Raw genomic sequence first — 21,595 nt, forward strand, 5'->3', positions numbered from 1 at the left:
CAATTGGTCCCCTGGTTTTCCTGTATGCCACTCCTATCCCTTCAACATTCACATTTTAGAAAGCCTGTGGATCAGAACTGGGCACAGATTTCAAGTAAGTATTCACCAATATTCACGTAGCAGTAAGAACAATTTTTTATGTACTTAATTGCACAGTGCATCCTGCTTGCTAACTTCATGGTATCTGCACAATGAACTGCAGATCAGAGTTCTCCTGCAACATTATTCAAGTCCCTAAATACAACAGTATTTAGTTAAGGAAATAGCCTCTCCGAAACTAGCTGTTTTACATATGACTGTACTGGCAGTCTATTAATCTAAATCTTTGATGCTCACTGTGACTTCTTCTGTATAAAACTGCATTGTTAGCTCACATACTGTTCCTCAGAGGCTATAGGTCACGTGCAAACTTGAAAGCATTACTTGGATCATGATACTGAATAAAATAGAATGAATAAAAATAGCCTCAGCTTTGATCGTTGTGATTTCTAACTGTTATACAGGGCATTTTCAATGTTGAACTCTACAGGTTTATTACGCACATTGAAATCTTTTCTTCACAAATGGCCTTACTCTATTCCCATTTAAGTCAACAGGAAAAACAATCCGGCCCAAACTCTCAATTATGAACGTCAAGGTCTTGTATCTGAAGGCTATATGTCAGTTTACAATCAACACAGCATTAGCTGAGTTATAGATGCATTTGTATACTCTAGGATTATCCCCAGTGATTCTCCAAGTCTCTAAATCCTTAAAAATTAACAGCACACTATCAAACAAAATTCACATGTGTGGAAGGGTAGTGGAACTTTAAGCTTAGTACTTTTTGTCTCCATTAGTTATATAACTTTGGTTGCAGACTTGTTTTTTATTATTTGCCTTTTCCCCAGAGTGACTTCCAAAACTTTACAAATTTCCAATTTAATCAAAAGTATCAAACGGACACAGAGTTTTATCTGTATTTATCTCACCACGGCTGATCATTAAGCATTTATGTAAAATCCAGTTCACCCCTTCCTCTTCTTGCCTTAGCCAGTTCAGTGTAGCCACAATCCAGAGTCTGAGACATGAAAATTGGCTTCCATGGTGATAAAATGTCAAGAAGTGGATCAGACAAGAAAAGAAGGGTAATTACACAGAAGAAAGTTTCTGTTTCTATTTAAATATATTTTTAATCAGCAAACTAGGAAAGAAAATAATCATATTGCCCAATAGCTTAACAAAGTTTTAGTAAAGCATTTTTGTAAGAAAGTCAGACAGGACCTTTAAATCCTGCTAAATGTAAATAGATATTGAGGCAAAACAAATCATATAAAAAAAGCTATTTTCTTTAAGTTAAAGACAAACAATTTTCAGTAACATGATATAATATTTAATTAAGTGTTTTTTTCGATTCTCAAATAGTTACAGACATAACGCTGACTATTATATTGGCCATCGCCATTGGTCAGTAGGAGGTTCTTCAACTAAAGGCTCCCATGGTTTCCACTGTACCATTTTTCTTGCCAGAGAGAGCTCACTTTCAGCCTGTCGATAAAAATATACAAGAGATTCTTAATTTTAATTATATTCTGAGATATTGATCTAAGTCTGATTAATCTATAATTGGAGAACATATTTTATGAATTTACAAGCTGTTCGAATAACAAAGTTCCATCTAGAATGCTTTGCAAGCAATTCAGCCATTGGGCCAATGGATCACAAAGCAAAGCCATAAATTCTATTCTCATATCTGAACAGTCAATGAAGCTCACTGTAATTATGATAGAGTTCAAATTTACAGGAGTAAGTAGAATGGCACTGCAGGTAAATTAAGAAAATGCAGAAATTTGCATTTCTACCTACCCTATACCTAAGGCCATACCAAATTCATGGTCAATTTCAGTCATAGGATTTTAAAAATTGTAAATTTCATTATTTTAAATATTTAAATCTCATATTTCACCGTGTTGCAATTCTAGGGGTCCTGACCAAAAAAAGGAATTGTGGGGGGAGTCTCCAGGTTATTGGAGAGGGGTTGCAGTACTGCTACCCTTACTACTGCACTGCTGCTGGTGGCAGCACTGCCTTCAGGGCTGGGTGGCCAGAGAGCAGCGCCTGCTGGCCGGGCACCCAGCTCTGAAGGCAGAGCTGCTGCCACTAGCAGTGCAGAAATAAGGACAGTATTGCCACCCTTACTACTGCACTGTTACTGGCGGGGCACTGTCTTCAGAGCTGGGTGCCCAGCCAAGAGCCACTGCCCTCTGGCTGCCCAGCTCTGAAGGCAGTATAGAAGTAAGGGTGGCAAAACCGCAACTCTCCCAAAATAATCTTGCGACCCCCCCCCCCCAACCTCTTTTTGGGTCAGGACCCCAATTTGAGAAATGCTGGTCTCCCCGTCAATCTGTGTAGTAGAAGGAAAAAGCACACAAAGACCAGATTTCACGGGGAAAGACCAGATTTCATGGTTTGTGATGCGTTTTTCATGGTGAATTTTGTAGGGCCCTAACTATAGCTATTGTACGAACATACTGCTCATGACATAACAAGAGTTCTCTATTTGGGACAGAGCCTCTACTTTAAATATCTAGAAGTTTGCAGATTAATAATTTGATTAGTTGAACACGAGTGAGAAAAAAACTGAATAAAAACAGAATAGCAGCAACCCAACTGCTCTTAAAGGCAAGCAGAAAACAAAAATGCTTATTTGTATTGCAGTAATTCCTAGGGGGCTCCAAGGTAGGTGCTATACAAACATAACAAAAAGATTCCTCTGTCTTGAAGAATTTACAGTCCATTTGTAAAAGGAGATTAATCAGATGTTGAATTAAGGCCAATTTACAACTAAATTAAAACAAATTGTAGAATTATATTATATAACCCCAAATAGCATGAATAAGATCATTCATTACAAACATACCTTTACCCTGGCAACCCAAGATCAGACTACTCAACACCCACTCCAAGTGACACTGCAGCAAATTGTTTCCCAAACTGTGGGTCAGGTCGCCTAAAAGGAGTTCAAGACCATTCCAAGGGCAGAAATGGTCTTAGCTCCATGTAATCACCAGAGCAACTCAACCCACATCTGTGGGGGGAAACAATTCACAGAGAAACTCCAGGCTCCAAGGGCTGCTCCGTCACCTTTCCTGTCTGACTGGCACCCAAAAGAGAAGGAGTCAGCAAAGATTCCATACTCCCAACCCCACTGCAAAAGTGCTTCCTAACTGAAGAGCAAAGAATGACCAACACCTCTTTTTAAACCACCCATCTTCCTGTCTTCCCTCCCTCCTCCATCATGATCATGCAGTCAGAGAACATAACAAGCAGGAAAAGTTGCTCAAGCACTACACTTCTCCTCTTTGGCCCACAGGAGTACTTGAGCACTAATATTGTTCCTCTAAGCCAAGCATGGATCCCTCTTAGGGTTCATATGTGGGTAGGACAGATACTCCTGGGGGAATTCTGTGCCACTGTGCATGCAGAATTTGTACATTGAGAGTGTTGAATTTCCCTTTTCTCCGCCACAGAAATGGGCTGCAGAACTGTTGCAAGTAGAAGATACTGCCGGGGTGGGGAGGAAGGAAGGAGGAGCTGGACAGTTCCTGGCAGCTGCAGTTCCCAGCATGCCCTGAAAGAAGGGGGTGACACACTAGCCCAGGACCCAGCATCAGGCTGTTTCTCCCTCTGGCTTCCCAGGCTCTGGGGATTAGGGTGTGCGGGTGTCTGGACTGGTGGGGGCCCACAGCGGGGCTCTGGGGGATGTGTACGAGTGTCTGGGTGGGATGCGCTCTGCAGCTGGGCTCTGGGGGTTTCTGGGCTGGGGGGGCACCCCACAGAAAGGCTCTGGGGAAGGAGGGGACACGAGTGTCTGGGCTGGGGGGAGAACCATGGCTGGGCTCTGGGGGATGGGGGGGGGTGTCTCTGGCCCCCTGCTGGGCTCTAAGGGATTGGGGGGGGGGCAGAGAAACAGGATCTTCTTTAACTCTGTACTCCTGGGGGAATTTTTTGGGTGTCTGTATTCTTACAAACAGTTGCTGACAGGTATTTTGAAATAAATTACCAAAATACTTGAAACTGTCCTGATTATATAGTGTTATTTTGACAAAATATGTAGAATTTGTGTGCAGAATTTTTAGGTGCAGAATTTCCCCAGAAGTAGACAGAAGAAATATGAAGAGGGGAGGAGAAGAGGGGAGGGGAAAAAAAATCCACAAGAATAAAGGAAGAAAGAAGTAGGAAACAGACTGAAGGGAACTGGCAGAGAAAGTTAGTGCAGGGGGATGGAAATCCTCAAAAATATAAAGAGGACTGAAGTAAGACTAGACAAAAAGACATGTGAGAATAGAAAAAGTAGGTAGGCCCTCCACAGTTGAGCAACTTCAACTCACTAAGGTTGGAAACTACTCCTGGCATATATTATGCTGATAATGTCACAACCACCATAGAATCTGCTGGAGAACAGAGCCAACCTAACTGAATAATTGGGGTTGAGGGTGGTTAATTAAGCACTTATCTTTTATTACTATATTGCCCACTTATTAAAAAATATATGCCATCAAGAGGATAACACTTTGGGACAAAAAGTAATTTGTATAACTGTGTTCCACAGTTCAAAAACCTCACAACTTTCTTGACTCAAAACCTCCCGAACAACATATGCCATAATGTCATTAAGCAAGAACTGGTTATCTGCAGCTTCAGAGGACCAGAAGGTGAGGAAAGTTTTACAGTACACTGTTGCTAAACAGTCTTCTCATTCACTGTTTAGACATTCAGCACAACCCCGCAACGAGTTAATTTTTTAAAAATATATAGTTTCTAGTCACATTTATGATTGAAATCAATGTACTTTTCAGTTCCCATATAACACAAGCTGTCAGCAATTTTGATCTCAGAAACTGCTATTCTATAGTAGGATTTCCCACACTTGAAAGCAATATTTAGTCCTAAGTACACAATTCCAATCATTAGGAGTTCCGTCTGCAAATCTGAGAGCAAAATTCAACCATTAGCGCATACTTCCCATAAGATAAAGGACTCTGACCTTCACTAATGTAAGGTTTGTCAAATAAGTTGCAGTGCAAAGGATCGTTATTAGAGAAAGTAACTGAAAGAGTTCATGGAGGAACAGTATGTTAATGTGGGATCAGGGAAGTTTACTAGTTTTTCCTTTTAGTTGCATCATTTCTGCCTTAGGGTAAAAATCAGTCATCTTTACTATTCAGTACTTAATATCTGATGTTAAATATTAGGATCTGATTTTGCCATATCTTGAAGAAAAAAAAGTTCCTTCTTTTAGTTTTCTTGACCTTGCTTGAACCAAAGGCTGGTAGAAAGTGTCATTTTTATTCAGAGAGTTTAAGGCTAGAAGGACCACTAAATCATCTAGTGCAGGGATTGGCAACCTTTGGCACGCAGCCCATCAGGGAAAGCCGCTGGCAGACCAGGATGGTTTGTTTACCTGCAGTGTCTGCAGGTTCGGCCGATCGCAGCTCCCACTGGCCGTGGTTCATTGCTCCAGGCCAATGGGGGCTGCGGGAAGTGGTGGCCAGCACATAGCTCGACCCATGCCGCTTCCCGTAGCCCTCATTGGCCTGGAGCGGCAAGCCGCAGCCAGTGGGACCTGCGATCGGCGGAACCTGCAGATGCTGCAGGTAAACAAACCGCCCAAGCCTGCCAGCGGCTTTCCTTGATGGGCCACGTACCAAAGGCTGCCGATCCCTGATCTAGTCTGACCTCCTGCATAACACAGCCTATTAATTCACCCAGTTATCCCCAAACTGTGCTCAATAGTTTGTGTCTGGCTAAAGACTATTTCCCAGAAAGGCATCCAGCCTTGATTTGAAAACATCAAAAGATGGAGAATCTATTACTTTCTTTGGTGGCTTCCTTCAGTGGTTAGTCATATGTAGTCTTCTTGTAGAGACCATCCTCACAGTTACAAGGACTAATACAGTACATGGACTGAATCTTAAATAGCTAAAAGTACTTTTTACTTCCATGCACATATGGATCAGGCAAAGCACATTCACTTCCTTCTGTGATGAAAATAATGTCTGTTTAGAAAAGGCATGCTGCTATTATATATTTAATATACTGTTAATGCTCGTCATTTCTCTTTTCACAGAAGAGCAAAGAAAGCACTCATATCTAGTTGTTGCCTTTCAGCAAAGGCATTTTTAAACAATATTCAACTTTACCTGTATTATCACTTCTTCTATCTGACCACTTTTCATTTTGTCTTCTAGTTTTTCCACATTAGGTTCCTGTGAATTCAGGTAATTTAAAATATCAAGTGCAGAACTTAAAGACATAACTTAAAATAGATCATACAGTGTCCAATTCTTCCTAAATGTAACCACTCAGATGAGTTAGCTTCAAGGTGACCTATTTTACACTACAGGAATACATGATTTCCTGCTATAAGCAATGTCTCATTGACAATATAAAGACAGTCAAATACCCCCCAAAAGTTATTTTACTGCAATTCAGATGTACAGAGAAGCAAAAATAGCATTCTGTTGTACCGCAGATTGTCGACGGAAAGTGGGATCATAGCTTTCTGGAGAAATAAGATATTCATCCTTTCAACAAGTCACTGTAGTCAAACAAAAGCAAGACTGCAACACTAGAACGAGCTATTTGACCCTACCCAATGGAAAAAGTGGTTGTTCCAAAAATGTTGAACAGCAAGAGCTAAAATAGTGCATTTGGTAAAAGAGTGAGTGAGTGTAAATAAAATAAAATACCTGGAAGTCTGCTATTCTGCAAATCTTCAGATAACTACTTTCTATTTCTATTTTTAGCAGAAATCAGTGATAAGACACCATTGCTATTTTCTAGTTAAATACACAAAAGAGTAGTAGTTTATGTAATCAGAAACAGTATGTGACCGTGATCATCTCCCTGAAACAGATAACTTCTATATGTTCTTTGAAGATAAACTGAGATTTTGAGAATACTATAGTCTTTGCTGTACAAACTTTGCATATAAAATATTTACAAGTAGTGCTATACTTACTGTTTTTACCATGTTAAACCGCTCATTTACAATCTGTTCAGTGTATTTCCTATATGCTGCATCTTTGGGGATGTCCTGCAGAGCAGCGAGAATTTTTGTATACAGTATCCTCAGGTGCTGAAATGATTGGAAGAAAGGTGCAAGTGTGTAAATAGTAAATGACTGTTAACAGAAATATTTAAATAATTTACGAGCCCACAAAGTAAAATATAGAGAACTGCAGCATTCAAATTCACACTGGCTATACCAATAAAGTAGCTGGGTTTGAGTGCAGGATTCTGACCTGGGTTTGGGCCAGGATGCATTTCAATTCGGGGTTCCAGTTTGGACTCAACTGTAGAGTATAAAACTACCTTGCTAATCTTCTTGACTTTCTTCATGAACTGTGCTGTGAATGTTTTAATTTGTTCTCAAGATTTGGCCTTTAATCTATCTCAGAGATGTTAATCGGCACAAAGCCTTAAAGAAAAAAAAAAAAAGGCAAATCATCAAAGCCAAAAGATATAGCCACTTCCCCCATCCCCCCAGAGTACACTAAAAAGGGCACCTGTTACCCGTGCCAAGAGTAGAATGATTTCATTTACATTCAGCAGTAGAAAAGTCTGTGGATTTGGATAAACACTCTCAGCATGTTTTTAAGAAACTTCACGGGTTAGGAAAAACTTCGCAGCAGTTGGGAAACAGATGAGATTGGGCTGTAGTAGAAGGTGGATAGTGGAACCAACAGGGTAATTTCTGAGTGGAAGGAATAGGAGTGGGAAACTGGAGGTAAGGGCAAGGAGCAGAAGCAGGATTATACAGACAACAGCAGGAAAAGAGAAGGAAAACAGTGTGTTAAAACCAAGGGGTTAATATAAGCCCTGATGAGTTTATGACTCAAATTGTTATAAATTAAAATCTGAAATAAATTTACGCTCCTAGAAGTTGTCAGACAGCCCTGTAGATATGGCTCTTTATCTGTAAGAGTTAGTTTTATACTCCTGTTAGTTTTATACTCCAAGCAACACAAGCAGTGGCACTGGCATGATCTCTCCCTAGTGGGATTATTGTGTAGTCCGAAAATTTCAATGTTTCAGAGAAAGATATGGGATTGCTGTGATATTAAACAATCAAAGAATTCTTTCAAATTCGGTAGTGGAAAAATGTCATAAGTCAGAGTGGCCCCCAAACTTTTACCTTGTGCCCCCTCTTATCCCTGCCTGTCCCCCGCCCGCAGCCAGGAGCGGAGCTGCTGCTTCGGGGGGGGGGGGGGGAGAAACGCAGACGGGTAAGGGGGCCAAGGCTGAGGCCACAGCTGGGGGAGGCCAAGGGCACGGGGGCAGGCTGGGGGTCCCGGGCAGGGCCAGGAGCAGAGCTGGCAGCTGGGGGCCAGAAGCAGAGTTGAGTGTTGCTCTTTCCCCACCCCCTTCATGGGAGATGGCGTGGGCCTCAGCACCGCCCCAGGGGGGCCTATCCCTCACAGTGGGGGCCTTTGTCCTAGATGAACTAGCAAGCTACTTCCTTCGGAGCGCCAGTGAGAATTATCAAGAGATGTATTCTTTGTATTACAGTAATGCCTACGAGCTACAGTCTTGAGCCAAGGCCCCACTGCACTGGGCACTATACAAACATAACAAAATGTGGGTCCCTGCTCGAAAGAGTTTACAATCTAGACACCGCTCCTGCCCCGCAGATCAGGTATTAAATATTACAGTAAGATCAGTATCGAGCTGCAGAATCTATTATTTGATCTGGGAAAATTTATGTATGTAGAATAATAATTACATTTACAATCCCCCAAACCTAAATAGTTGCACTCCATCTGGTAAGTTACACAGTTCTTTTCACCATTTTAGGGCTCTACAAAGAAAAATATTACTACTTCATGTTTGCTCAGAAAAAGGCCTTACTGTAAGTGATTTTGGAAATTAATTGTTTCTAAGAAGCAACTACCAAGTTAAATTTTTATATTTAATAGAACAAAAAACATCTGCAAAAGATCTGCCTTTTTTATTTGTAAAAGAAAACCTTTCCAGACCATAGCCAATATTCTCCATCAAACAAAGTTTTGGAGCTGGTCAAATTTTGGATTTCAAATAACTGTTCTCGCTGTAAGACCATAAGATACTTAAAATATACACATAAGTCAAGCAAAACAAGTGAATACTCTGATTTTCAGTCCATTTCAACTAGATATACTTGAAACATACCTCGTGAGGCGTCTCAGCTACAGCTAGTCCCACGAGCCCAGTGGTCTGCACAAACAGAACACATTTAGTAAATGAAAGCATTTATTTCAAGTCTTTTTGTAATACACACTATTGACTCATAACTTCAGCTGAACGGAAGCACATCATGGGAATTACAAAATGTGGAGTTAAGGATTAAAAAAAAACAAAAAACCACGCATATCCTGGGAGCTGCAGGCCAAGATGCTCCATCTCCCTTTGCTGAGGGCTTGTCTTCACTTACAGCGCAGCAGCTGCACTTCTCCCATCCGCATACTTAATCCACCACCCCAAGAGGTGGTAGCGATGTCGATGGGAGACGCTCTCCTGCCAACATAGCGCTGTCTACATAAGGGATTAGTTCAGTATAACTATGTCACCCAAAATCCACGTCCCTGAGCAACATAATGATCCCGGACTAGGCCAGGTCTGTAGCGCAGACCTGGCCAGCACCGCGACGGGGGCACTACAAACACGCGGAGAAGGGGGGGGGGGGAGCTCACGTTAAGCAGTGTGTAGAATTAACGCTTTCTTTCCCGGCTCTCAGACTGGCTGTTTCTCTGTTTTGCTCCCAAAGCAAAACGAGCAGCCAGCACCCGCGGCGCTGTCAGCGTCGGGGACTGTCCCTGCGAAGGGCCCTTGCCAGCGCTGGCTGCTCGGCGCGTCCCGAGGATCCTTGGCTCCAATCGGAAGCGGAGGGGGGAGAGTTTCACCAGGCCCACCACCATCAGCCCCCGCCGGCCGCCAGGCCTGCCCTTGCCCAGGCAGGCACCGCCGCGCGGGAGATGGGCGCAGCCCCTAGGCTTGGGCGGGGAGAAGCCGCCCCGCAGCAGCCCCGGGGGACCGGCCATGCGCCCAGCCCTACGGGAGGGGAATCGTCAGGGACCCGGGCGTGGCGGTGCAGGAGAAGCCCACGACCCGGGCCCTCACCTTCTTCAGCGCCCCGGCCATGGCTGCGGCCAAGCAGTACACCTCTGACACCAACCGCCCGGGACGGACCAAAAACGCGCATGCGCCTCGTGATGTCTTTGGCCTGTTGGTTAGAGGACAAGCCGGTGGAAGCTGAAAGCCGCATGCGCCAAAAAGGCCGGGCCTGAGACCGAGGCTGTGGGAGTTCTGCGTCTGAGTGCGCGTGCGTATGCGGCACGGTAATCGCATGCGCCGTTTCTGAGTGAGGCGGGCCTGCGAATGGAGGATTGGAGAGCATGGGGAATGCGCATGCTCTCGGCGCAGAGTCAGTAACAAAATGAACTTGCGCTACCTGCGCTCAGCGGCCGAGGCCATGAGTGGCCTATACAGCGCTGCGCCTGTGTCTGGCGCCCTCTGGCGGATGGAGGGGGAGTCACAGCGGCAGGAGGGCTGTCCGGCCGCACGCGAAATGACGCTATTTAGGTGTCACGAAGCGAGAATGGGGCCTGCTGGGGGGGCTCTGGAGCGAGCCGGCTTGTGTCAGCCCTGGACACGCCGCGTGATGGGGATCTCAGCCCCAGCACCACGGACACGCCCACAGCCCCGTGAACACACTGAATGCATGGGATGAAGTGAGCTGTAGCTCCCAAAAGCTCATGCTCAAATAAATTGGTTAGTCTCTAAGGTGCCACAAGTACTCCTTTTCTTTTTGCGAATACAGACTAACACGGCTGTTACTCTGAAACCTGCAGGGCAGGGGGTCTCCACTTGCCCCATCGCCAGCGGCGTGCCAGTGACACTGACAATCCCCGTGCCAGCGAGAGACAAGCGATGATGTGGTTCTGTAAGCGGCCGCTCCGCTGTGTCCCTGCCACCAGTCACTGGGGCCCTACGGAAGTGCTTCTAGTACTGTGTTTCCAGGGCTGTCAGCGGCGGCCGCTCAAAGGAGGGCTCTTCCCTTGGGATGCTCCTTGACCTGTGCCACTGGAGTCTGGGGCTGTCCATAATTTATATAACACACTTTTGGTGATTTTCAAGACTCACCCTTTGTAACACTGAAACAAACATGGAAAATTATGGAACCCCCTCGAATGCAATACATAATTTTTGGTGAACACCAGAACTGCCTTCCAAGCTAGGGTAACCATATGTCCCAATTTTATAGGGACAGTCCTGATTTTGGGGTCTTTTTCTTATGTAGGCTCCTATTAACCCCCCCCCCCGTCCCAATTTTTCACATTTGCTGTCTGATCACCCTATTCCAAGCTCTCTCTGTTGTGATGACTGAATATGTCGGGCTAGTTCTTGGTCCCAATAAAGTCAAAGAGGGTTTTCCCACTGACTTCCGTGAGATCCGAGCCAAGCTCTTAGGACCTGATCCAAAAGCCTTTGCAACCAATGGGTGGTTTTCTTTTACTTGGATAAGGCCTTGAGGGTGATAGGGTTGTGTGTTTATGGCAGGTGCATTCTCTGTGCAAGATGGGACATTAATAACATTTTATGTCTCTGAAAAGTGTTTTATATGTTTTTTGGAAGCACTTAGTGATACCTACAGTTTGATAGTTATCATATTAGCTAATGAATCAAAGCATTATTTACATACATTTGGAATACATCAAAATGCACTGCTGAGAACATGGAAAAGAATTGTTTAAGATTTGGGGTCCAGAATGACACTGCAGGGATCCCTGCTTCAATTATTTTGATGTAAATAGTGTTGGTAACAAGTTCAAATCAGTTATTTCTGGATTAGATATCTTGATACTGGGCCCAAAACAGCCTCCCTAGATCTGAAAACGATCCTATATGGGTATTTTTGTGCAGGACTGAGCTATGCCACTATAAATTTGTTTACTAAGGACAGACGGAGAAAAACAGCTAACTTTGCTTCCTCACTTAACTAACTCACTACTCATTTCATCCATTCATTATGCGTCACTCTATTTTTCATAGTATATCTGAATATAATTTTGCAGTGCTGCCCAACTACATGAAAGCTGGCCTAGCTTCTACATGGGAGCTGTTTAAGAAACTTCAACATGGAAACACTGGGAATGTCTCATGTTTTAGCTGCTTCTATGAACTTCTCTATAATGCTACTGTAGGTAAGGTGGAAATTCATATGTTCGGCCACATTCCTGACTTTCTGACTCATTTTGCACAATAGTCATCCAGCATTAACGGAACAAATTGATTTTTACATTACAGGACTGTAAATACATAAAGTCTAGCAAGTGAGTAAAGTACCTGCAATAATCATCTACCAGTACTTTAAAAAGCCTCTAGATTATAATTTATCTGTTGTCTCAATAATGAGTTATCTGTGTTGACTATCTTATACATTCTCAATGCACAATAAATTAACACCATCATAAGGAGGCCTGAGCATAGCCTTTCTGTTGTGAATTGACCCCAAGATGTAAATTCTTACAAACTATCTCAATTTATCCATATTTGCCAATGCAGGATTCTGGCTGAGATTCTGATTTCACTTATACTGGTATTAAATCCAACGAAATTAAATTAACTTTAATGAAATTACTGCTGATTTAAACCATTGTGAAATCAGACTCAGACCCCAGGTGTGTACATAAACTGCAAAACCGGATGTAGTTTTTCAATTTAAAAGAGAAAAAAGTCTGCATTATCCTTGTATTATGCATATGTACTAGTGCTGGTCATGGGGTTATGGTTATGTGACAAGAAGGGAATTAGTGGATTCAGGGGTCAGCAACAATAAGAACATGTCTGTGTTCTCAAATGAGAAATTTTTTTCCCTTACTATCAGCTTGTTCTAAGCCCACTGTAGGGAAGGTTCTCTGCACTAGTCCTGTCCATCATACTGAATGGTGTCTCTGGAACCTCACCACACTTGGTCAAGTAACATGGGCAAGGTATGTCACTGTGAACAAAATTTATTATTATTAGTTTATGTATATTGCAGTAGTGCCCGGAGTCCCTGTTTAGAATGGGGACCCCATTGTTCTTTATACCGTACAAACACATATGAAGATGGGGCAATGGAGCTATGACAATTTGTCTCACCCTCATTTTACAATCTAATAAAATTCATTTGATTAGAGTGGTTAAAGGAAAGGCAGAGATACGGTCCTTAGCCTGTGGTCTAATCTGGGATGAATTTAGTTTAGTCACTTGTGCCTCAATAACTATAGCTGGATACATGGATAATAAAATAACCAGGATTTAACTCAATCTGCATCTGAGCTGTGTTTTTGTAGGTAAATAAATTAAGTGGAGAAAAAATCCAGTTTGCCACTCACCCTGTGGCTGTGGTTTAACTTGCTAGATACTAATATCCTTGATGGCATTACTCAGAGCTTCTTGGTCAGACTTGTCAGCATTGACTATGATGCTGTGTCTCCAGCTTCTGTTTTAAAATGGAAATTATTAAAAGACTAGGATTGGCTATCATGGAATCTGTAAATCTTGGCATCACATCAGGCTCACCATGTCTACAAAAGTTTGAATAAGTGAGAGATTGGGAGCTATTTTGTGGCACATAGCGATGTGACAAGATCTGTCACTGTAGAAGACTAAATATTTGTACAACAGCTAAACCTTTCTTGGTTTTATTTCTTTTTAACTATATGTATATATGTTAGTAAATTTTGTTAATACAGCTAGTGAGTCTAAGTTGGCAGATCATTTGTTTTCTTAACAAGAGCTGTTTGAACCAATCAAGCACAGATAATCTTATTATACCAGTCAGACCTCATGTTACTTTTGATGAGATTCTAGAGAAGTCGTGCATAATACTTTCCTGTGGGGTGGAGTCTGATTATGTTACAGTTGTACGAGGTCAGACCTTAATTTAACTCCCAACTGCGTATTTAATTTTAGAAAAAGCACAAGACACACCACCGTGCAGGGTACTATTCCTGTCTGTTCAAAATACAGGCCCCAGAGTAACAATGACAAGATGATGGATTGAAAAGGTGAGAATATGATATGTTTTATCTGTATCTTGCCAATTAGCCTAATGGTGAAGTAGATTAAAACTGTGAATAATGTGTAACAGAGTGAATCCAGTTTTAAACTGCTATTAATTCCTGTATTGCTGTGAATAACCTCTTCAGGCTGGGATACCTAAAGGCCTTCCAGTTATAGAGAACAAAGTTAGGACTGCTTAGTTTATTTCAAAAATGTGAAATCAGATTAGTACGTCTCATTCGCATGCACTAAACATCTGCCTGATATGCTTAATAGTAATAAATCCTTGACACATCTGTTTCTAAGCAAAGACTCAGTTTCCATGATTTGTGAGTATTTCAAATCTTTTGGACTGAAAGAGAGTGGCTTAAAGTGGAACAAATTCTTTTCTATGAAAAATGATCCTTCCGGTTTAGAATGCATAAAAGCTCAAAAATTTAAAAATCTACAGTAATCAGTAGTTTCTTGGGAACTTGTTTTTTCAGGATAAAATAAAAACAAAACAATTTGGTCTATTAAAAAAATCTGGAAAATATTCTTGATCTTATGAGACCACTGTGTCCGTGCCTGAACAGTAGAATTTTCTCGAAAAAGCAACTGTCTCATCTAGCAATGAGCTTGGTCTGAAAAATGGAGAACAAATTTTCCATGGGTGAAGGAAAGGGAATTTGCCACTGCATCTTTTAACGGCCTCTTTGCTACTTTATGTACAAGTGTATCAGACAAAATATGCTTTTCGTGTGGCCTAATGTACCAGTGTTCTGCCATATTCCATTGTGATCCTAGTGCAACGTTCACATTTCATCAGATCGTCATTACCTCAACACAGCATCGGACCAGCAGTGATATAGCAAGTCAAGCACCCAAAGCATTTATAAACCTCCATCAATGTCCACCATATGCACTTTGGTGAGTTATTTACTTTATCGTACTTGTTCTACCATGTCACAGCTCTTAGCCACTGTATTAGCTTTTTCCCTTTTATTATTAATTATCATCATTGCAATCTCATACAGGATAAGTGGTAATGTTTAGAAAGACACTCTGGAGAAAATATATACCAAAACCACCACGTACCTGACCCCACATCGGCTGAGTCTGTGCTCCAGCAGAATTCTGTGGTGACTGTGACCTAGTGAATTCTGAGAAATCACAGCAGAAGAGGAGTCTATTGTCCAAGCAGGTATTGACCTTGTGGGTCTAGAAAGAAAAAAATTATAATTTTATAATAATTTTAAGTGCCCGCTTAGCTTTTCTTTTAGTGCTGAAGTGGGGTTGGGCACGCATCGTATTTTTCTGAAGTGAATGGAATTTATGGTATGTTTTATTAAATTATTTGTATTTCTACACTGTGTGAAGATCCTGATCCTGCCAGGTAGTGAATGGTCTCAGTTCCCTTTGGAGTCAATGGGACTTGAGAGTATTCAGTACCTTGCGGGATTGAGCCCTACATGAACATCTACCCTATGTAAATTGTACCAAACCACTGATAGGGGCCCTGTTCAAGGCACTTGCTATCTGTGGGCCTGATCCAAAGCCCACTGACGTCAATGGTAGTTTTTCCATTAACTTCAGTGGGCTTTGATTCAGTCTCTAAAGGTATAAGGGAATAGAAATGGTCAGGAATTTTTTGAGCAAATGTTTTTTGTGAGAAAATGCCAATTAATCAAAACAAACTTTTCAAGGTAATGTTTCAGTTTTGACAAAACTGGATGGTCCAGGATGGAATTTCTGTATGTGTAAGGGGGGGAGGAAGAGAGATCGAGAGACCCCCTCCACCAGCATCACCACCACAAGAACAGCCATTAGCCAAGGTCACTCACCTGGGGCGTAGGAAACCCAAGTCCTTGTTCCAAATTAGGCAGAGTAGTGGGTATAAGAGCCTGTTCATACAGATTTGATATAGCTAGGTTGCTTCATAGGCAGGTGGATATTCAGAAGTTTCCTGAAGGAGAAGGGAGGGCACTTGACATACATGAAGCCTATCCATCCATGGTGGAGTCTAGTCAAAGTGTAGGGAAAAGTGTGAAGGAAGGCACAACGTTTTATATTGCAACCTAGTGTACATATAGCACCACTGAACTGTTCTCACTGGAAGCCAGAACTGATTAATACCATTCATTTTCTCATATTAAAGCTATAGAAACACCAGTGCTAAATAACTACATGGCTTCATTGTGAAAATTCCAAGTGAACTTGCTCTAAAAACTTCTCACTTTTTAGCTGTGTGTGTAGTGGAGATAAGTTAGAGTTGTGTGTTTTGGGATATACTCTATAAATTACTGGTTCATTACTTTTAAAGAGTCCCTACCCCCACTGCTTGCAAGGTATAGCTGTTCTTTACATCACAGTGTACATTTATTGGTTTCTTTGTATCTAGTTAACACATTTCAATGAGGCAAAAGGGATTTTTGTAGATGCCATTGAAAGTATAGAAGTAAATGTAAAGATGAGGAGGAAAATAAACCCAGGAGAGAACTTCAAATCAAGGATTCTCTTACATGCCAGCCAAGTGTACTTCCAACTGGATGGGATGAAAGGCAGAAGTTCAGTCTTAACTTTGAATGTTCTTGCTTTTGTGGATTTAAGTCAGGCTGCCAACTTTTAATGCTATTTGAAAATTTTTATGTGATTTAATCTATAATGCATTTACCTTGAGGTGCTCGTCCACATATTGACATATTTATGGATTCCTTAATAAGAGCCTGGGGAAGAGATTTGGAAAATACACTGTCAGTCACTTTACTTTGAAGGATTGAAAAATCCTTTGTAGTATCCTCTTTTGAAGTTCAACATTGAATTTCTTCCTCTTTTGCCTAACAAAGCCTGGACAATGTCAGAAAAAATATTTGTCTACCTTTTTCTTTTGTGCGGGATCAAACGCCAAAGGCTTTGATAAACCTTTTTGCATTATGAGGAGTTTCACAACTTCTCTGGAATTCTTCTGTTATTAACAGTATGGAAGTGTTTATATTGCATTAGATCCTTCCAAGAATCTTGGTCAAAATCCTCGATCTTTACAGTCATCCTTGTTTGCACAGGGAATGAGCCTCGGACTTCAGGATTTGACTGCTTGAACAGAAATGTTACAAACAGTACCTTTTGCTCCTGGTTAAGCCTGTGCAATGGTGTGAAGGGTCTTGGAACATGATTCTGTACCCTGATGACCAGTTCATCAGATATTCAGCTGGTGTGTGAAATCTTTTTTTGAATAACTATGTTGAAGCCTGGCTCTGAGACACAAAAGCAGGGGGAGGAGACGCCATTAGAATATTTCTGTCTATTATGAGCTACATAAAGTCTGCTGAGCAGAAAAAAAAAAAGATTTATGTGTCCGCAAAAGCTATTTTTTATTTTTGGAAGTTATTGCTGTCAGAGCTGGCAGTCAAAGCAAAAGATGTGTATGTTTACCTTTAAAGGCAATGGGGCTGTGGTGGTGTTTTCACTTGCCTTCCGAGAGCCCACCCTCATGGGTGACGGCGCTGGCCAAGAGCCTTAGGTCTGAGCATTGGGAGAGGTGTGAATTCATGCTCTGTGCTAGCCTGATAGTATTGCAAAAGCCTGAAATTGGAGTCCTGCAATGATACTTTTAGCTTCTGAGTTATCTTGGCTCTGTGCCATGATTGATCCGGTTTTGTTTTCTCGGGTCTATCACAATATGATAAATAGTAAAACATTTAGGTATGGGATTGTACCACTTGTGTATGATGTTTTAAAATCAATTTTTAGCTAAGTGCTACAATGCAAAACATCCGGTTCACAGAAGTCAGGTTAGCACTTCATGTGGGAAGAACTGCTTTAAAAAGTGACCGACAAATCATTCTGACAAAATTCCAGCAGCATTAGCAATATGCTGGATGTCCCCCATGGCCATTCTAGGAGAGGTAGTCAACATAATGCTCATTTAATTCGATTGATTAATATTTGTGTAGCACTGACAAAAGTAAGGCACTGTGAGAGTGCTAATTGGTAGGAGGGGTAGTTTAAGTTCCACAACTTCTGCTCCCTCTCAGCTAGGTCCCACTAATACAAAGACCAAACGTGCCCTAAGCTGTTGATGTCACATCAGTCACAGAGACCTTGATGGAACACAGAGCTGGCCTTTAGAGAGTTAGGTAGGTACATTTATTTGGTACAGTTTTATTTTGCAAAGTATTTAATATTTACATTTTGTTCCTTTTAAGATAAAAATGCCACATTTTAAACTTTGCAAAACTGCAGAATATAGTAAAAAGTGAATTTACCTGACTCTCTGCAGAAGGACAATTTTGCAATTGTTATTTACTGACAAGATTTATTATTTGATTTGATATCACTAGCAAAATGCAGGCTAAAGGATCAGAGTGAGAGCTGGAGCAGTGCCAGCACTAGACAGAAGCAGACTAAGCAATTGCGTAAAAGCCCAAGCATCTCAAGGGGACCCCTATTAATAATTAGTATGTGTTGTGGGGGAGGGGAGGGTCCAAAATATTCCTGCTGAGGGCCCCTAATGGGCTAAGCTGGAAAGCCAGGTGGGGTGAATTCAAACTTGTGACTATAGTTAAAAGGTGCAGTATATCCCATTATTCATCCACGGAGACAGCCGACTGCCCCCTTCCCCCCGCACCACTCCCAAACACACACACTTTGGTAACAGTCACTAAGAGCCTAACCCTGAGAGGTGTTGAACACTGCACTCACTTGTGTAAAGGCATTGTGAATGTCTAGACCCTCTCAGGACTGCAAAAGTAAGGGGAGCCCCAGATCTTCCACCTGCCCTGGGCAGGGGACTGGGGTGCCCAAGAGCAGCCCCTGGCCCATGTTCCTGCCCTCTGGGCTCCCTGGGCAGCTCTTATTACTGCCCGGCTCCTGCTTCTGGCCTGGGAAGGGGGACTCAGGAGGAAGAGGAGGAGCAGGGGGTGGGGGCCTTATGGCAAGGGGCAGGTAAGGTCCACCTCTCCCCTCCCCACCCCTTCCACTGGGAAGAGGCTGGCACCGGCCCTGAGCCTGAGGCAGGTGCAGAGCAGCGCCACAAGGAACCTGGGACAAATGCCGTCCTGGATGCATTCAGCCCGGTGCTGGGACTTGTACTCTGCATTTTGGGACTGTCCTGCCCAATTTGAGACAAGTGGTCACCCTCCCCTCCCTCACAATGGTTTTGCTCACAGTTCCATAGCATGAAATGGAGGTGTGACCCAACCACTTTTAAGCAGTAGTCCCATATTAAATCAGTTCGGTGGCTGCCACAGTGTCACTCCTGCCACATGGTTACAATGCCACTCACTGAAATTTGCCCCAGCTGCCCCTCCTTACGGGGCAGCTGCACCAAATTTCAGTGAGTGGGATAGTGGCCTGGCACACAGGGTCACAACATCACTGAAATGTGGCCTGGCCAACCCTCTGTCCAGATGGAAGGGCGGCCAAGTCAAATGGTGCCATCACCTGGCACACAGGGAGTCTTTTCCTGTACGGCAGATTGCAGCTGAGTCCGCCAAGAGCTAACCTCTTGCAGGACCAACTCGTGCACTATGTGGGTAAAAGAGAGGAAAGGCTTCCCAGTTGAGGGAGACGCACCTTGTAAGAGGAAGGGCGATGAACGAGTGGGGGCTGGAGTGGAGTCACTACTGTGAGTGGTGGAGACCGAAAGGAGCATCCCCTCTTTTTCCCCAAGATAATCTGAATTGGGACCAGTGCATCTTGTGTCTATTAATGATACAAGATCATTCTGATGTTCTTCTGCACAATAGGGTCTTGTATAGTTCATAAATATTATATCTTATGCACAAGGACTAAACAAACTGGTGCTTAAATTTAGTCAAATACTGTTACATGAATCATTATGTCAAATTATTCACTGTGAATAATTTATTGGAATGAATTTAGCCCCTTTTGTGTTTGTGAATTATTCACAAATTGGTCATTACTTTTACAATTTTTATTTGTTTTTGGCAATTGTCATGAATAGCTAATTAAAACAAATTTTGGGTTATAGATATTCCTGATTTGGTCACACTGAGTGTTTGCTATTCACTATTCATGCAGTAGGACTGGCCATATAAGTCACACATTCCCTGATTGACCTAAACTTTCTAAACAGGAGTCTCTTTTTATTGTTCACAAATTTTCATGAATATTTATTTGTAACTGACAAATCTATTGAATGAATAATAAAAAGAGTTTTTCCAAATGACATCCCATTTCAGATAGTGCTGGCAGGGTTTTCTTTCCATCATTTTTGCAAATAAAAAATTACTTACCCAAATTTTCATGAATTATCAGAAAAAAGTGCTTGTGATCACTAGTTTTTATTCTCAAGAATAGTCGCAAAATATTTATATGATTTATTTGCCCATCTCTAATCATAGGGCCAAATTCTGATACCTTTGCTCACACAGAATAGTACTTTACTCCACAAGCAGTCCCATTTATTTAAATGCAGTTACTCTTAGGGGTTGTCTACATGACTAGCCAAGGTGCGAATCTACAGCTCACCAGCTTGCTGCACAATAAAATCCCATGTTACTGCTGGGGGAATTCCGCACCACTGCGTGCATGGATAATTAATGAGCTGTGCATATTTTTAATTTTTTGCACAGAAAAAACCTTCTGCCGGTAGGTTGCTCCAGTTCTGCCTTTTGCCTTCCAGAGGGCACTGTGGCACTAGAACAGAGCAGCAGGTCCCAGCCAGCTAGGGAAGAGAAAGAGCCTGCCTACTTCACCGCACCTGTCAGGCCAGGTCAGGAGACAGGGGATATGGGGAGACAGACAGTGTGGGGCTGCTGGGGGATCAGACAGTGGCTCATAAGGGCTAGTGTGGGAGGACAGACTGGGGCAGGGGATGAATGAGAGTGGAGGCACAGGGCCACAGGGGGGAGCGAGATGCAGGGCCACATGGGGACGGGGGAAGGGGTGCAGGGCCACATAGGGACAGGGAGATAGCTGAGTGGGGGCACAGTGATACATGGGGGAAGAGGGTGCAGGGCCACACAGGGACAGAAGGGTGGCTGAGTGGGGAACAGAGACACATGGGGAGGGGGTGTAGACCACATGGGGAGGGAGGAGTGGGTGTCTGAGTGGGAGTGGAATAACACATGTGGACGTGGATGCAAGAACACATGGGAGTGCAGGGACACGTGGGTATAGGGGCAGATGTGCCTGACTGAATGGGAGAGGCTAGGGGTCAGCCAGGGTCTGCATGGGGGAAGCTCCCAAGCAATCTCTCCTAGCCCCGCCCCAAAACCTGTTCCATACTTTTCCCACCCATACCCAACAACCATCCAAGTTCACACTTAGGTTCCTTCCCAGCTATAATTTCCCTCTCCCTCAGTCCTCCATTACCCCTGACTGCCCCAAGCCTTCGCACTTCTTCTGAGGGGTGCGGGAAATATGGTTCTATTTTGTAGTTTAAATGAATTATTACTCAGAGTTCTGTATAAATATGCCTAGTAAGGAATCTACTTGTCAAAAAAAATTCCTAAATCTTTTTTGTTGTCTGTATTGTAACAGACATATTTGCTGACAGGTATTTTGAAATAAATGACCAAAA

The 21,595-nt window shown here is 42.7% G+C and overlaps 2 protein-coding genes across 12 annotated transcripts in view; one reads left to right on the top strand and one right to left on the bottom strand.

Annotated features, from left to right (window-relative positions):
• Positions 1 to 1,349: 1,349 nt before the first annotated feature.
• On the bottom strand, positions 1,350 to 10,301 carry NDUFA5 (NADH:ubiquinone oxidoreductase subunit A5). Its single transcript, XM_048836907.2, has 5 exons — positions 10,141 to 10,301; positions 9,193 to 9,237; positions 7,004 to 7,120; positions 6,183 to 6,248; positions 1,350 to 1,527 (listed from the first exon to the last, which is right to left on the bottom strand). Exons 1-5 carry the CDS (start codon positions 10,159 to 10,161, stop codon positions 1,426 to 1,428), a joined length of 351 nt encoding a protein of 116 aa, XP_048692864.1. The 5' UTR covers positions 10,162 to 10,301; the 3' UTR covers positions 1,350 to 1,425.
• Positions 10,302 to 10,361: 60 nt separating this feature from the next.
• ASB15 (ankyrin repeat and SOCS box containing 15) overlaps positions 10,362 to 21,595 on the top strand; it is a 46,198-nt gene continuing 34,964 nt past the window's right edge. For 5 of the 11 annotated variants that reach the window (XR_012666546.1, XR_012666547.1, XR_012666552.1 and 2 more), the window contains exons 1-3: positions 10,362 to 13,013; positions 13,981 to 14,075; positions 14,857 to 14,979. Coding sequence is in view for 2 of the 11 variants with exons in the window: in XM_075124458.1 (XP_074980559.1) it covers positions 14,970 to 14,979 (10 nt within the window). In the remaining 9 variants the exon portion in view is untranslated. Of the gene's footprint in view, positions 13,014 to 13,980; positions 14,076 to 14,856; positions 14,980 to 15,086; positions 15,254 to 18,083; positions 18,186 to 21,595 lie in introns of all 11 variants that reach the window. The other 6 variants (XR_012666549.1, XR_012666554.1, XR_012666551.1 and 3 more) reach the window with 5 other exon arrangements.

This window comes from Caretta caretta, chromosome 1 (assembly GCF_965140235.1).
Source record: "Caretta caretta isolate rCarCar2 chromosome 1, rCarCar1.hap1, whole genome shotgun sequence".
NCBI lineage: Eukaryota > Metazoa > Chordata > Testudines > Cheloniidae > Caretta > Caretta caretta.